The sequence below is a fragment of the Danio aesculapii genome, chromosome 19 (genome assembly GCF_903798145.1).
Source record: "Danio aesculapii chromosome 19, fDanAes4.1, whole genome shotgun sequence".
NCBI lineage: Eukaryota > Metazoa > Chordata > Actinopteri > Cypriniformes > Danionidae > Danio > Danio aesculapii.
The window spans coordinates 6944649-6959643 of NC_079453.1; the positions used below are offsets into that span (position 1 = coordinate 6944649).

Here is a 14995-nt window from a genome sequence, read left to right on the forward strand (position 1 = left end):
AATGCAGCTTTATTTTGGGAGTCATACAGGTCAAAACAGGAACAGACAGGTGCATGAAGGTAATCCAGAGAGTAATCGTTATAAACAGGTGGACGAATGGTAGGGTTGGCTGATGCAAAACTGAAGTTTCGACACAGCGTCGAGATCCCGAAGCGCAAGCGCATGATTCAAAACATCCAAGTCATGTGATTAAAGTGATTCGAAACTCTCAGGTCACATGACTAAAGTGATTTGAAACAGCCAGGCCATGTGACTGAAGCGATTCGAAACACCCAGGTCACATAAAGCGATTTCAAACACCAAGGTCATGTGACTAAAGCTATTTAAGACACCTAGGTCACGTGACTAAAGCGATTCAAAACACCTAAGTCTGGTGACTAAAGCTATTCAAAACACCCAGGTCATGTAAGTGAATTGATTCAAAACTACCAGGTCACGTGACTAAAGCTATTCGAAACACCCAGGTCACGTGACTGAATTGATTCGAAACACCCAGGTCACGTGACTAAAGTGATTCAAAACACCCAGGATACATAATTAAAGCGATTTCAAACACCAACATCACGTGACTAAAGCTATTTAAGACACCTAGGTCATGTGACTAAAGCGATTCGAAACACCCAAATCACGTGACTAAAGCTATTCGAAACATCCAGGTCACATGACTGAATTGATTTCAAACACCAAGGTCACGTGACTAAAGCTATTTAAGACACCTAGGTCACGTGACTAAAGCAATTCAAAACACCCAGGTCATGTGACTGAAGCTATTCGAAACATCCAAGTCACGTGACTGAATTGATTCGAAACACCCAAGTCACATGACTAAAGCGATTTGAAACACCCAAGTCACATAATTAAAGCGATTTCAAACACCAAGGTCACTTGACTAAAGCTATTTAAGACACCTAGGTCACGTGACTAAAGCGATTCAAACCATTCAAGTCACGTGACTAAAGCTATTCGAAACATCCAGGTCACATGAATGAATTGATTTCAAACACCAAGGTCACGTGACTAAAGCTATTTAAGACACCTAGGTCACGTGACTAAAGCAATTCAAAACACCCAGGTCATGTGACTAAAGCTATTCGAAACATCCAAGTCACGTGACTGAATTTATTCGAAACACCCAAGTCACATGACTAAAGCGATTTGAAACACCCAGGTCACATAATTAAAGCGATTTCAAACACCAAGGTCACTTGACTAAAGCTATTTAAGACACCTAGGTCACTTGACTAAAGCGATTCAAAACATTCAAGTCACGTGACTAAAGCTATTCGAAACACCCAGGTCATATAACTGAATTGATTCGAAACACCCAGGTCATATAATTAAAGCGATTTCAAACACCATGGTCACATGACTGAAGCGATCCGAAAAACCCAGATCACATGACTAAATGATTCGAAACACCCAGGAGGGGATTTGTCACCATCCTGGCTGTCATTTTGTTGATTTTTATAAATATTTGCAAACTAAATGGATTATTAGACATATTTGCATGAGCAAATCCCTCTGTGGTAACTTAGAAGTACTGTGAAAATGGTATGCAAATGCTGCTTTGTTTACATTTTGTATGTGTGCAGCACTAGTTCTGGTTTATCTTTGTGGACTGACAATACAGACTAATACTGCCACTTGCAGTTGTGGAGAGAAACATCCTCTCACATAGTCACAGAGCACACATTATTATATCAGTCTGTTGTCATCCGTTTGGTGTGTTCACGCACAACTTTTTGGTCCAGACGGGACCAGAACCAGAGACACTTTTTATCACCGTAGGTTTTTGACGTTAGATTGGCTTAGCAGACTGGCTTATCAAACTTCCGGACTTTTTTGAACATGGCCTTATATGGCCACTTCTCATGGTAGAGCTCTCTGGAGGGAATCACAAAGCTGTTTTCCCTAATAAACAATTAACTTTTAAATTATTTTTAAAGAAAATATACTATATATGCAGTACTATATTTTTTATTTTTATTTATTACACTGTTTATTTAAAATTATTACACATGCAATCATTATTATTAAAGCTATTTTCAGTTTTAGCAGCAATTATAAAAATATAATGATTATAAGATTAACAAAAAATGCAGTATATATTAAATAAAATACATCTTTTAATTTTATTTATGATTTTAATAATAATAACATTATCAATCAGTGAGTTATGTTCAGTGTTTCTAATGCACAATCTGCATTTATAATAAATATTTCAATTGAGTAAATATTTTATTTAAACTAATAATACATCAAATTTTTATATTTAAATGAAAAAGCTTTTAATGATTAATCTTTTTTATTTAATTATTATAATTATGGTCATTTAGTTAAAATATTTATGGCTTAGTTTCTTTTCCATGTGATTTGTAATGTTTTTATATTCATATTAATGCATATATTTATCATCACTATACATTTTAATGCAGATTTATTATCGTCATCCATGTCGTTAACTATATGTCTTATTTAAAATAACTGAAAATAATTATATAAATAATAATAATAATAATAATAATAATAATAATAATAATTATTATTATTATTATTATTATTATTACTATATTATATTATTATTATTATTGTTGTTGTTGTTATTATTATTATTATTGTTATTATATTATTATTATTATTATTATTATTATTATTATTATTATTATTGTTATTATTATTATTATTATTATCATCATCATCATCGTCGTCGTCGTCGTCATCGTTGTTGTTGTTGTTGTTGTTATTATTATTATTATTATCATCATCATTATTATTAGTATTATTATTATTATTATTATTATTATTGTTATTATTATTATTATTATTATTATTATTATTATTATCTAATTCAACCCCCCCCCCCCCCCCTCCCTCTTTTATATCCTGGTTTTTAATACTTGACATTTAGATCTGCTGGTATTTCTCATGAATTCTGTGTCATTTATTTTTTTCCTGAAGTGAAGTGTTCTTGGACGTCTTGGTTCATGGCCATTTTTTTGCTGCTGAAGTGGTTTGGGATGATGGTGTCATCTTTATCCATCATATCCTTATATTGGCCTCACCTTCAGCCATTTCCCTGCCCATAGTCTGTTATTTATAGTCACAAACAAAGGCATTAAAGGCACAAACCTGCAGTGAAAGACACTCGTGAGACTCTTTAGTCCTTGAAATTTTGAACTGTAAATTCCTGCATTTTTCTTTCTTTTTTTTTTTTCTTCATCGACTCAGACTGCGATCTACAAACGGAGCATTGAAAATCCACTTTGGGGAAGCTCCTGTGATTTGTGCAATGGTTCTATGCAGTAGTTTTATAAATAGCATTGCCTGCTCACTATTTTTTAAAGTCCCAGTGGTGCTTTTCTCTCTAAACTGGTGCATGCTGTCACTTCACATTGCAGATCACTGCATTCACACTGCATCTGCACCGTCTCAAACTCTGTTCTCTCTCTATCTGTTTTCTTACAGCTTGATTGAGGCCTGACAGTGGTGATGTCACTGCAAAGTAAGTTGAATCATCAAAGAATAATTATTTTTATAGTAATATTGTGTTTTTCACTGACTTTTTGTTGTTGTACATGTGCAGTTCCATGTAGTTAGATGTAGAAGCCTGAGACCACCTGTAATACATTAGGCATTTAATCCAAATAATATTATTGTTACATTTTATATCAAAATTATTGTTACATATATTAAGTTAAATGGTTCATTTTAATGGAGTTATTTATATTATAAATCTAAATCAATTCTAAATTACTATAAATAAAATCAATAATTGTTTTTAATAAATTAGAAATAATATAAAACAAATTATGATGAAATACAATATATATATCGCACTGCTACCCGTGTGATATTGTGTTTATACAACAGTTCGACGGCATAATCGTGTGTATAAAAAAGAAAATCTAAAGTCTAGAGTCTAAAAACTCTTTTGTATGAGGAACTACTTTTTCCGCCATTCATTCACTTCTGCAGCTGACGTCAGAACAGCAGAAACCGTTACTAATTCACAAACGTCATTTTAGAGCTAGTGTTTGAATGATTCCTTAGCATAATGTTTAAAGTGATGACAAAACAGGTGATTTTGCTCACATTTTAAGATTTTAAGGCTGAACAGCATGAAATGGCATCAGTCTACAGAGATTTTTCAGTATTTCTCTGTTGCAATTGGAAGATCACAATAATTAACCCTGAAAAAGCCAAAGCAAAGCAAACACTACCAGATTGCTGTTGTGTTTGCTATGAGCAAAAGCGCTAAACACATATGGGCATTTCTTCTTTCTTTCTATTTACTGAACTAGTCTGCATTAATGAAACAGAAGAAACAAACAAATGGCTAACCAAAAAGTATACAAAGTACACAAAATACATACATTCCTGACATGTGGGTACCATCTCACACTCAATACACTACAATTACTATAGTATAAATACAGCACTGCAACATAAAAAAAGAAAGAGTTCGACGTTAGAATGGTAATAATGATTGAATCAGCTGTAGTTTGAAATTGCATTGAGTTTTTCTTCTCTAACGCCCCATTCACACGGGGCTTCAGCGTCAACGCTTGACAGAGGGCGTGTCTGAAGTTGGGGCTGACGCTTCCGTCGGCGCTTGAAAAATTGAGCAAGTCCCAACTTCTGCAGCGAGCAACGCCTCTGAAGCAGCGCCGATAGATCCATAATGCAGTTCGGCAACGCCTGACATCACCTATTCAAAGTGAATGGGAAGCGTTGAAGCTGACGCCTCGTGTGAATGGGGCATAAGGGCTTATTATGTGCTCTCTGTCACCATCTTGTGGATGAACAACATCAACCGTCTTTGCTCTGCTCAATATGACATGCTGATGGATGCACTGAATCTCCGAAATTATAAATATTTAAAATAGACACTGACCTTATAAATAAACTGCATAGTTGCAATCTAAACAACTACATTCTCACCTAAAAAAGCCTCAAAAGTACATTAAGTTGTCCAACAGCTGCGATATTTGTCAAACTGTAGCGAGTTTATTGATCTGCTGTCACTCTATGTTTGCGGAGTAATACAGAAGTGTGAGGAGGCTGTACAAGTGCTGTTATTGTTGAATATGGAACGGCAATCAGCCAATCAAATTCGAGAACGAGATAGAACTGTTGTATAAATAAATAAATAAATAAATAAATAAATATGTACAATTATATTGTGGATGTGCAAAATCAAATATATTTAAACATTACATTTGAGTATTGATAAATGATGCTTAAAATAAAGGTTTGTGTGTGTGTACATATTGTTTATATTTATTATGTAATTATAAATACAAACAGATAAAAGTATAAACATACAAAAATATACAAAAATAAATATGTAAACATATATTTTTAAAAAGTTTTTTTTATTTTATTAGATATGTATAAGCATGAACAAAGAAATACTCAAATATATGCATGCATGTATGAATTTATATATAACTATAATAAATATGCACACATTTGCACATTTTGTAAAGACTATATATATATATATATATATATATATATATATATATATATATATATATATATATATATATATATATATATATATATAATGATTAATCTCATCATTCATCATCGTTCTCAATCACAATTAATCTCATAACGATTAATCCAGGGGTCACCAACCCTGTTCCTGGAGAGCTCTACCTTGCTGCAGAATTCAGCTCCAACCCTGATCAAACACACCTGAACCAGTTAATTAAGACCTGAAGCAGCACTTGATGATTACAGGCAGGTGTGTTTGGTCAGAGTTAAGCTGCGGTCACACTAGAGTTTGAGCTTGCGAAATTCTGTCGTCCGGCGCTGCTTTGATCCTCGATTGGTCTCACGCAGTCAAGTAATGCGTTTTAACAGGTCAGAGTTCACCAAGCTTGAACTTTGCAACACAGCGACCTGTGAAACCTGTCGCAGATGCTTGCGTTTCCGGTCTGCCGCATTCTCTTGCGTATGAATGGAAGTCTATGGGGAGAAAAGTGCAGTGTGACCGCAGCTTTACAACTGAAATATGCAGAAAGGTAGAGCTCTCCTGGAGCAGGGTTGGTGACTCTTGATCAAAACTACTCTAATCTCATCAATCTTAATTACAAATATACACACACATTAAATATATGTATGTATTATTAATCTGAATTATAATGTAACTGTATGTAACATTATATATACAATGTAAAATTATACCAAATATGTGCATAAACAATTACAATCTTTCAATTGCAATAATATAACATATATGAGCTGACATTGAGTGCTTGTACCAGCATTGACTGCTGTTTTCTTCATCAGTGAGTGAGGCTGATGGAGCAGTGAAGGTGGAGGAGTGGCAGCAGAGCTTCTACACCGCAGACTCAGGCATTCAGTCTGGAGCCACAACCATCAGAGATGAGGACGAGTCTGAGAGCAGGAAGTACAGCGCTGGAGAGAGCAGCGCAGGTGACAGAGGCACTAAACTAAACACACTTACACCATAGTCTTCACTAGGGCTGCCACCATTAATAAAAACATCCCTGCAAAAAAATACAGCTTAAACCAGCCTAGGCTGGTTGGCTGATTTTAGCTGGTTGACCAGCCTGCTTTTAGAGGTTTTCAGCAGGTATGACGATTCATTGTCTAAGAAATATTCGGAATTGATAATTGTCTGGAGCTAATACATGGTCAAATATGAACATATACTGTATGTAAAATAAAGTCCGCTTGAAATCACAATTTACTTTGTTTATTTTGCCAGTTCACATTGTTAATCTGAAATGTTTGTGAAGTGCTTTGAAATGTCTTGAAGGGGGCGGGGCATGTCAGATTCTAGAGAGCATTTGATTGGCCAAGATTTGATGAAAAACCCAAGTTCAATTCGCAGGCAACGGCCACAAAAGCCAAGGCGCCAAAATGGAAAGACGTATGCACATCACGGTTGTTCAGCTTTTACTGACTCTTTTGGTTTTTGTAACATAGAGAGAGCCACTTGTGTCTGTGAATGTCATAAAGACTAAAGTTTGTTGTACAGTTGGCGGTTCACTTCCATCAATTTTTGCAGTAATACTGGCAATTTTTTACAGTATTACTGGCAATTTTTACAGTATTACTGGCAATTTTTTACAGTATTACTGCCATTTTTTACAGTATTACTGGCAATTTTTACAGTATTACTGCCAATTTTTACAGTATTACTGGCAATTTTTTACAGAACAACTGACAATTTTTACAGTATTATTGGCAATTTTTACAGTATTACTGGCAATTTTTACAGTATAACTGGCAATTTTACAGTATTACTGGCAATTTTACAGTATTACTGGCAATTTTTACAGTATTACTGGCTTTTTTTTACAGTATTACTGGAAAATTTTTACAGTATTACTGGCAATTTTTTACTGTAAACCTGGCTAATTTTACAGATTTGCTGGCAATATTTTACAGTATTACTGGCAATTTTTTACAATATTACTGGTCATTTTTACAGTATTACTGACAATTTTTTACAATATTACTGGTCATTTTTACAGTATTACTGTCAATTTTTTACAGTAATACTGGCAATTTTTTACAGTATTACTGGCAATATTTACAGTATTACTGGCAACATTTACAGTATTACTGGCAATTTTTACAGTAGTTCTGGCACTTTTTACTGTATTACTGGCAATTTTACAGTATTACTGGCAATTTTTACAGTATTACTGGCAATTTTTACAGTATTACTGGCAATATTTACAGTATTACTGGTCATTTTTACAGTATTACTGGCAATTTTTACTGTATTGCTGTAAAATTTAGAAGTGCACTGTAAATTAACGATTACCATTGTGCTGAAATTTTACAATAATTATTAATTTACATTGCGCTTGTACATTTTTTTGTCATACTGACAATTTTTACAGTATTACTGGCAATTTTTTTACAGTATTAAAATGTGCAGAGCTGGTGGAAAGTGGTTGAGAAACACTGCGTTATTTAGTACTATTGCATTCATATCAGAAGTGAACCGGACCAGAGTTCGCATAAACCGTATCCCGGGCCACCTCTTTCTAGCAAACTCGGGGGAACTCGGTGGGTGCGTATGAGTGCAGAAGACATCATTCACACTAGCAAAGCTCACCATACTTCGTTTAACAAACCTATGTGCAGACCAAAAGAGCTAGTGGGAAAGCTCCATATTGTCCCAAAAATACTTGTGTTGTTTCAGCTCTTTTTAAAAAAGTAGTTTAAACAAGTAGCAAAAGTTATTTTATTGAGTGTATTAATAAAAACTACAATACTGTCTTTCATTAAAACACCACACCAAGCCTTTTTTTCTCCCTTTTTGCTTTAAATAAAACTTTGCAATGTTATGATTCATCCCACAGCTGGTTAGGTTGTGTAATGATGTTCTCCGTATTGCAGAAAAATACGCTACTAAAAGAGCAAGCGGTCACTAATGAGCTCTATTAGAGTTGTGTGTTAAAAAAGTGTATTGTCTCCATAAGCATATGCATTAATGACTCAGAGAATCCGGTCGCTTGATTAGTTCAAGACGGATATTAAATAAAGTAAAGCTGTTTTTTCCCCCTCATTATTATTAGGAGTTGTCATGGTGCATGTTCTCCATATCTGTGGATTTTAAAATAGATTCCTCACCATGGCAGCATATGTGCTGGTGCGGGTTTGGAGGAAGAAAGCTGCAAATTTATTGTCCGCCCAGAGCCAGTGACATTTAGAAACTCATCCAAACACTCAGTGCAGCAGGTTCACTTTTTACAGCAAGAGCGTTATTGCTATCACAACAGACCCTCTGAAGACCCCCGCTTCGTGCTTCCAGCATTGACTGCACTTTATTCAGAGCGTCACCATCACCGCGCAATCCCATCATGCCCTGCTCTGCTTCTCTGTTCTGTTATTAAATGCGCCCCGAACCACATCCCTTTGAAATATAGCATGATGTGATGGATTATTAAAAATGATGGCGTTTTATAAATGTATCCTTCCGACATTGAATTCTGATTGGATGAGCCCCAGTCAAGGTCTTATAGGCTAAAATATCTGAGCTCACCTGCAATGACATGGCCATTTTATATTAATGTCTACATACACTGTAAAAAATGCTGTAAAAGGTACAGTATTACTGGTAATTAAGGAGGCGTCATGGTGACACAGTGGGTAGCACGATCGCCTCACAGCAATAAGGCCGCTAGTTCAATCCCCGGCTGGGGCTTTGCATGTTCTCCCCGTGTTCGCGTGGGTTTCCTCCGGGTGTTCTGGTTTCCCCCACAGTCCAAAGACATGTGCTATAGGTAAATTGGGTAAGCTTAATTGTCCATAGTGTATGTGTGTGAATGAGAGTGTATGGGTGTTTCCCAGTGATGGGAAAGCTTGAAGGGCATCCGCTGCATAAAACATATGCTGGATAAGTTGGCGGTTCATTCCGTTGTGGTGACCCCTGTTTAATAAAGGGACTAAGCCGAAAAGAAAATGAATGAATGGTAATTAAAGATGTCAGTATTACTGTAAAATTTACAAGTGCACTGTAAATGAACAATTACAATTGTGCTGAAGTATTACAGTAATCATTAATTTGTAAAATTTTACAGTATTACTGGCAATATTTACAGTATTACTGGGAAATTTTCACAGTATTACTGGCCATTTTACAGTATTACTGGCAATTTTTTACTGTAAAACTGGCAATTTTTAAAGTGTTACTGTAAAATTTACAAGCGCACTGTAAATTAACAATTGCAATTATGCTGAAGTTTTACAGTAACTTAATTTACACTGCGCTTGTAAATTTTACAGTATCACTGGCATTTTTTACAGTATTACGGGAATTTTTTTACAGTATTACTGGCATTTTACTGTATTACTGTAAAATGTACACATGCACTGTAAATTAACAATTACAATTGTACTGAAGTTTTACAGTAATTATTAATTTACACCATGCTTGTAAATTTTACAGTATTACTGGCAACTTTTGCAGTATTACTTGGAGTACTTCACAGTATTACTGGCATTTTTTCAGTACTACTGGGATTTTTTACTGTATTACTCAGAACTTTTTACAGTATTACCGGCAATCTTTACAGTATTACTGTAAAATTTACAAGCACAATGTAAATTAATAATTATTACTAGTATTACTGGCAATTTTTAGAGTATTACTGGCAATTTTTTTACAGTATTACTGGCAATTTTTACAGTATTACTGGCAATTTTTTACAGTATTACTGCCAATTTTTACAGTATTACTGGCAATTTTTTACAGTATTACTGGCAATTTTTTACAGTATTACTGGCAATGTTTTCATATTACTGGTAATTGTTTTCAGGAAAAATTTACAAGCAACTATAGTTTTACAGCACAATTGTAAAAGGTTAATTTACAGTGCACTTATAAATTTAACCAAAATTGCCTGTAATACTGTAAATTTTCCAGCAATTTTTTACAGCGTATCTGTAACTGATTATAATGATGCACTATAATATTAATAATAATAATAATACTGACAACAATAATAAATAATAATACTAGCAGTATGTTTGTTACTTATTTAAATCATATCTATTTACTTGTAACACTTTCTTATGTGTAATGCTGTCTTTTATGTTTTTTACTTTTATTTTTGACTGTTTTGTCTCAGTATTATTACTTCTGATCTATTTTGTACACCATATTGGTCAACGTTATTGTGTTTATAAATGAATTGAAATTATTTAATTTAGTTTATTTATACTAGTGTATATTTAATAATAGTAATAACAATATTAAGTATAGTAATTATTAGTAATTGACTAATAATATATTGTTATTATTGCTATTGTTTTTATAGTTGTAGTTGATAATATTATGTCAAATATGTGAACTCAGGAATAGTACTTTACATTTAATAATATGTTTATATAGTTTTATTGTTTATTTTTTACACAAACTATTTATTATTATTTATTTAATTTATTATTATATTAATTTATAATTGATATCTTCTTATAGTTATAGTAGTAATGTTTATTGCTGCTAAGCCACAGAAATATGCTTTTTGGGGCACAAAACATAGAAAATATTAGAATGTTTGTTTATTTTTAAAATTAATTTATTGGACATGCTGTCTTTTTAGTTGTCAGCCATGTTTTTATAAAATCAACAAATCTGTTGAAGCCTTTCTGACATTATATGAAAAAAAACTTTGCAACAGTGTTAAAATCACAGTAATCATCATGAGTGTTTTGTTTATCAAGGCTTTTTCCTGCTTCTCATATGTGTGTGTGTGTGTGTTTGTGTGTGTGTTTGTGTGTGTGTTTGTATGTGTGTTTGTGTGTGTGTGTGCGTGTGCGTGTGCGTGTGTGTGTGTGTGTGTGTGTTCAGATATGGAGGCTCAGTTCAGTTTGACTCGAGCTCAGCGAGTGCGTGCTGCAATGTTCCCTGAGACCCTGGTGGAGGGAGAGACGGTTCTCACCCCGCAGAGCAACCCAGACCAGCCCACTAATGTGCAGAGACTGGCGGAACCCTCACAGCTGCTCAAAACTGCTATTGTCCACCTCATCAACTACCAGGATGATGCAGAGCTGGCCACACGAGCAGTGCCAGAGCTCACCAAACTACTGGCTGATGATGACCAGGTGCAGATCTGTCTGCCTGTCTATCTATCCGTCTGTCTGTCTCTCAGTCTATCTATCTATCTATCTATCTATCTATCTATCTATCTATCTATCTATCTATCTATCTATCTATCTATCTATCTATCTATCTATCTATCTATCTATCTTATCTATCTATCTATCTATCTATCTATCTATCTATCTATCTATCTATCTATCTATCTATCTATCTATCTATCTATCTATCTATCTATCTATCTATCTATCTATCTATCTATCTATCTATCTATCTATCTATCTACCTACCTACCCATTTATCTGTCTATCTATCTATCTATCTATCTATCTATCTATCTATCTATCTATCTATCTATCTATCTATCTGTCTATCTGTCTATCTATCTATCTATCTATCTATCTATCTATCTATCTATCTATCTATCTATCTATCTATCTATCTATCTATCTATCTATCTATCTATCTATCTATCTATCTATCTATCTATCTATCTATCTATCTACCTACCTACCTACCCATTTATCTGTCTATCTGTCTATCTATCTATCTATCCGTCCGTCCGTCCGTCTGTCTGTCTATCTATCTATCTATCTATCTATCTATCTATCTATCTATCTATCTATCTATCTATCTATCTATCTATCTATCTATCTATCTATCTATCTATCTATCTATCTATCTATCTATCTACCTACCTACCTACCTACCTACCCATTTATCTGTCTATCTATCTATCTATCTATCCATCCATCCATCCATCCATCCATCCATCCATCCATCCATCCATCCATCCATCCATCCATCCATCCATCTATCCATTTATCTGTCTGTCCGTCCGTCCGTCCATCCGTCCAACCATCCATCCATCCATTCGTCCATTCGTCCATCCATCCATCATTTTGCCATTCTATAATTCTATTTATCATTCTACCATCATTCTGTTTATTGTTCTATCTATCTTTTTCGTTATCTATTATTCTATTAATTAATTGTTGTCATTTTTATATTATTCTGTTGTTCTTTCCATCAATCATCCATCATTCTGTTTTATCGGACTGTCATTATATTGTTATTTCCATCGATGTGTCTAATGTTCTGTCATCCATCCATCCATCCATCTATCCATTCATCTATCCACGAGCCTATCCATCCATCCATCCATCCATCCAACTCTGTTGTTATATCATCCATTCTTCATTATAACATTCTGTCCCTATGTCATTCCATTTATCCATCCATCCATCCATTTTGGTTCTGTCATCCATCCATCAACCTGTAACTGTTGTTTACCATTCATCCATCCATCCATCCATCCATCCATCCATCCATCATGCTATTGTTCTGTCTATTGTTCTACTGTTGTGTCTGTTGTTCTGTTTATATTTTTTAAACATGCATGTTTGAGGATTGAAATCTGTATTTAAATATGCAGATGAGATTTTTTGCCTATGAGCGAAGCTTTGTGCTGTAGTGTAGAACTTTTTGACGATAAACTGAACAGGAACAAAGATAAAACAGTACAATTTTGCAAAAAGCTGTTATCTTTTGTTCTGTCGATATCCCACATGAGTTGTTATCTTCCAACTGATCTGCAGTCAAATAATACAAAAGTTTAGACTTTGTAGCGATCATTCTGTGAGACTAAGACATAAGGAGCCCACATGATGCAGAAAGAAAAGGGTAATGCAGTGATGCAAGATGGGGAATAATCCCTCAGGATTGGCCAGAACTGAGGGAGAAATACAGTTATTTAAAGGACTGCTATGATATGAAGCGAAGAATAACTTTAAAATATGATCAGTTTCCCAAGTTGAAGTACTGACTGCCAAGAGTGTGCAACCATTGTAATTATAAAAAACATTTAGAAAGCATATTTCTCCATTTTTCTGCTCTTGCCATATGAATAATTTTGCATATTTTTGCATATTTTTACATATTTGTACATTCAAATTATTTATTTTTGCAATGTCATACACAGTGACTTGTTTTATTACTATTTTAGTCAGCAGTTGTAAAATATGGCTGCTTAAGCAAAATAATTTTGTTTGGCTTGCTGGTGTGTTAAAAGCCACTTGATGCTCAGTGACATCATTGATTTGACGGCACTCCCACTATCAGACAAATTCTAGAATCTACATTGAACTGAATAATAATGTTATTGTGTTTTGCAAAGGCTGATTTTTGATGTACTTTCATAATTGAGACAATCGCATGCACTGTAGTTTTATTGAACTCATTTGAATCAACATTTTAATGAATCACATTGAATAACAGTACTTTTTTCCCAGTCATCCATCCACCCATCCATCAATCAGTCTATCAGCCAATCATCCTCTCATCTTTGCATCAGTCTGTTAATCAAACCATCCACCCATCAGTCTGTGGTTCTATCCATTAATCTATTCATCAGTCTGTCAGCCAATTGCTCTCTCCATTCATCTATCAGACTATTGTTCTATTTATTCATCCATCTGTCTATCAATCCATCTATCAGCCAATCCTCCTCTCTTCTATCCACCAATCATTTGTACAATCCATTTATTTGTATGTCAGGCATTCTGTCCACCCTTTCATCCATCCATCCATCCACCCATTAATTGTTCCATCCATCCATCCATCCTTCAGTCCGGTTATACATCCATCCATCAGACAATTTTTCTCTCATCTATGCATCAATCTGTTATTTAGACCATCCACCCATGATCTATGGTTCTATGCATTCATCTATCCATCAGTCTGTTGTTCTGTTCATGCATCCATCTGTCCATCCATCCATCCATCTATCAGCCAATCCTCCTCTCTTCTATCCACCAATCATTTGTACAATCCATTCATCTGTATGGCAGTCATTCTGTTCATACATCCATCCATCCACCCACCCATCTATCCATCCATCCACTCATCCATCCATCGACCCATCCACCCATCCATCCATCCATCCATCCATCTATCCATCTAATCATCCACCCACCCATCCATTCATCCATCCACCCATACATCCATCCATCAGTCTGTCAGGCAATTGTTCTTTCCATCCATCTCTCAGACTATTGTTATATCCATTCATCCTTCCATCAGTCCATCCATACATCCATTCATCATTCTGTCATCCATTTGTTCTCTCCATCTGTCCATCAGTCTATTGCTCTATCCATTTATCCATCTGTCCATCCATCCGTCTCTTAGCCTTCTTTCCTCTATCCACCAATCATTTGCACAATCCATCCATCCCTATGTTAGTCGTTCTGTCCATCTATCCATCCACCCATCCATCCATCCATCCATCCATCCCCCCATCCATCCATCTATCCATCCATCCACCCATCCATCTATCCAACCATCCATCAGTTTGTCAGGCAATTGTTCTTTCCATCCATCTGTCAGACTATTGTTATA

At 34.8% G+C, this 14995-nt stretch overlaps 1 protein-coding gene across 1 annotated transcript in view; it reads left to right on the top strand.

The window, feature by feature from the left end:
- Positions 1–14995, top strand: part of jupb (junction plakoglobin b) — a 135702-nt gene that overhangs the window by 73426 nt on the left and 47281 nt on the right. The window contains exons 2-4 of the mRNA XM_056479321.1: positions 3466–3502; positions 6301–6447; positions 11348–11601. Of these exons, the coding sequence (XP_056335296.1) occupies positions 3490–3502; positions 6301–6447; positions 11348–11601 (414 nt within the window). The 5' untranslated portion in view covers positions 3466–3489. The remainder of the gene's footprint in view (positions 1–3465; positions 3503–6300; positions 6448–11347; positions 11602–14995) is intronic.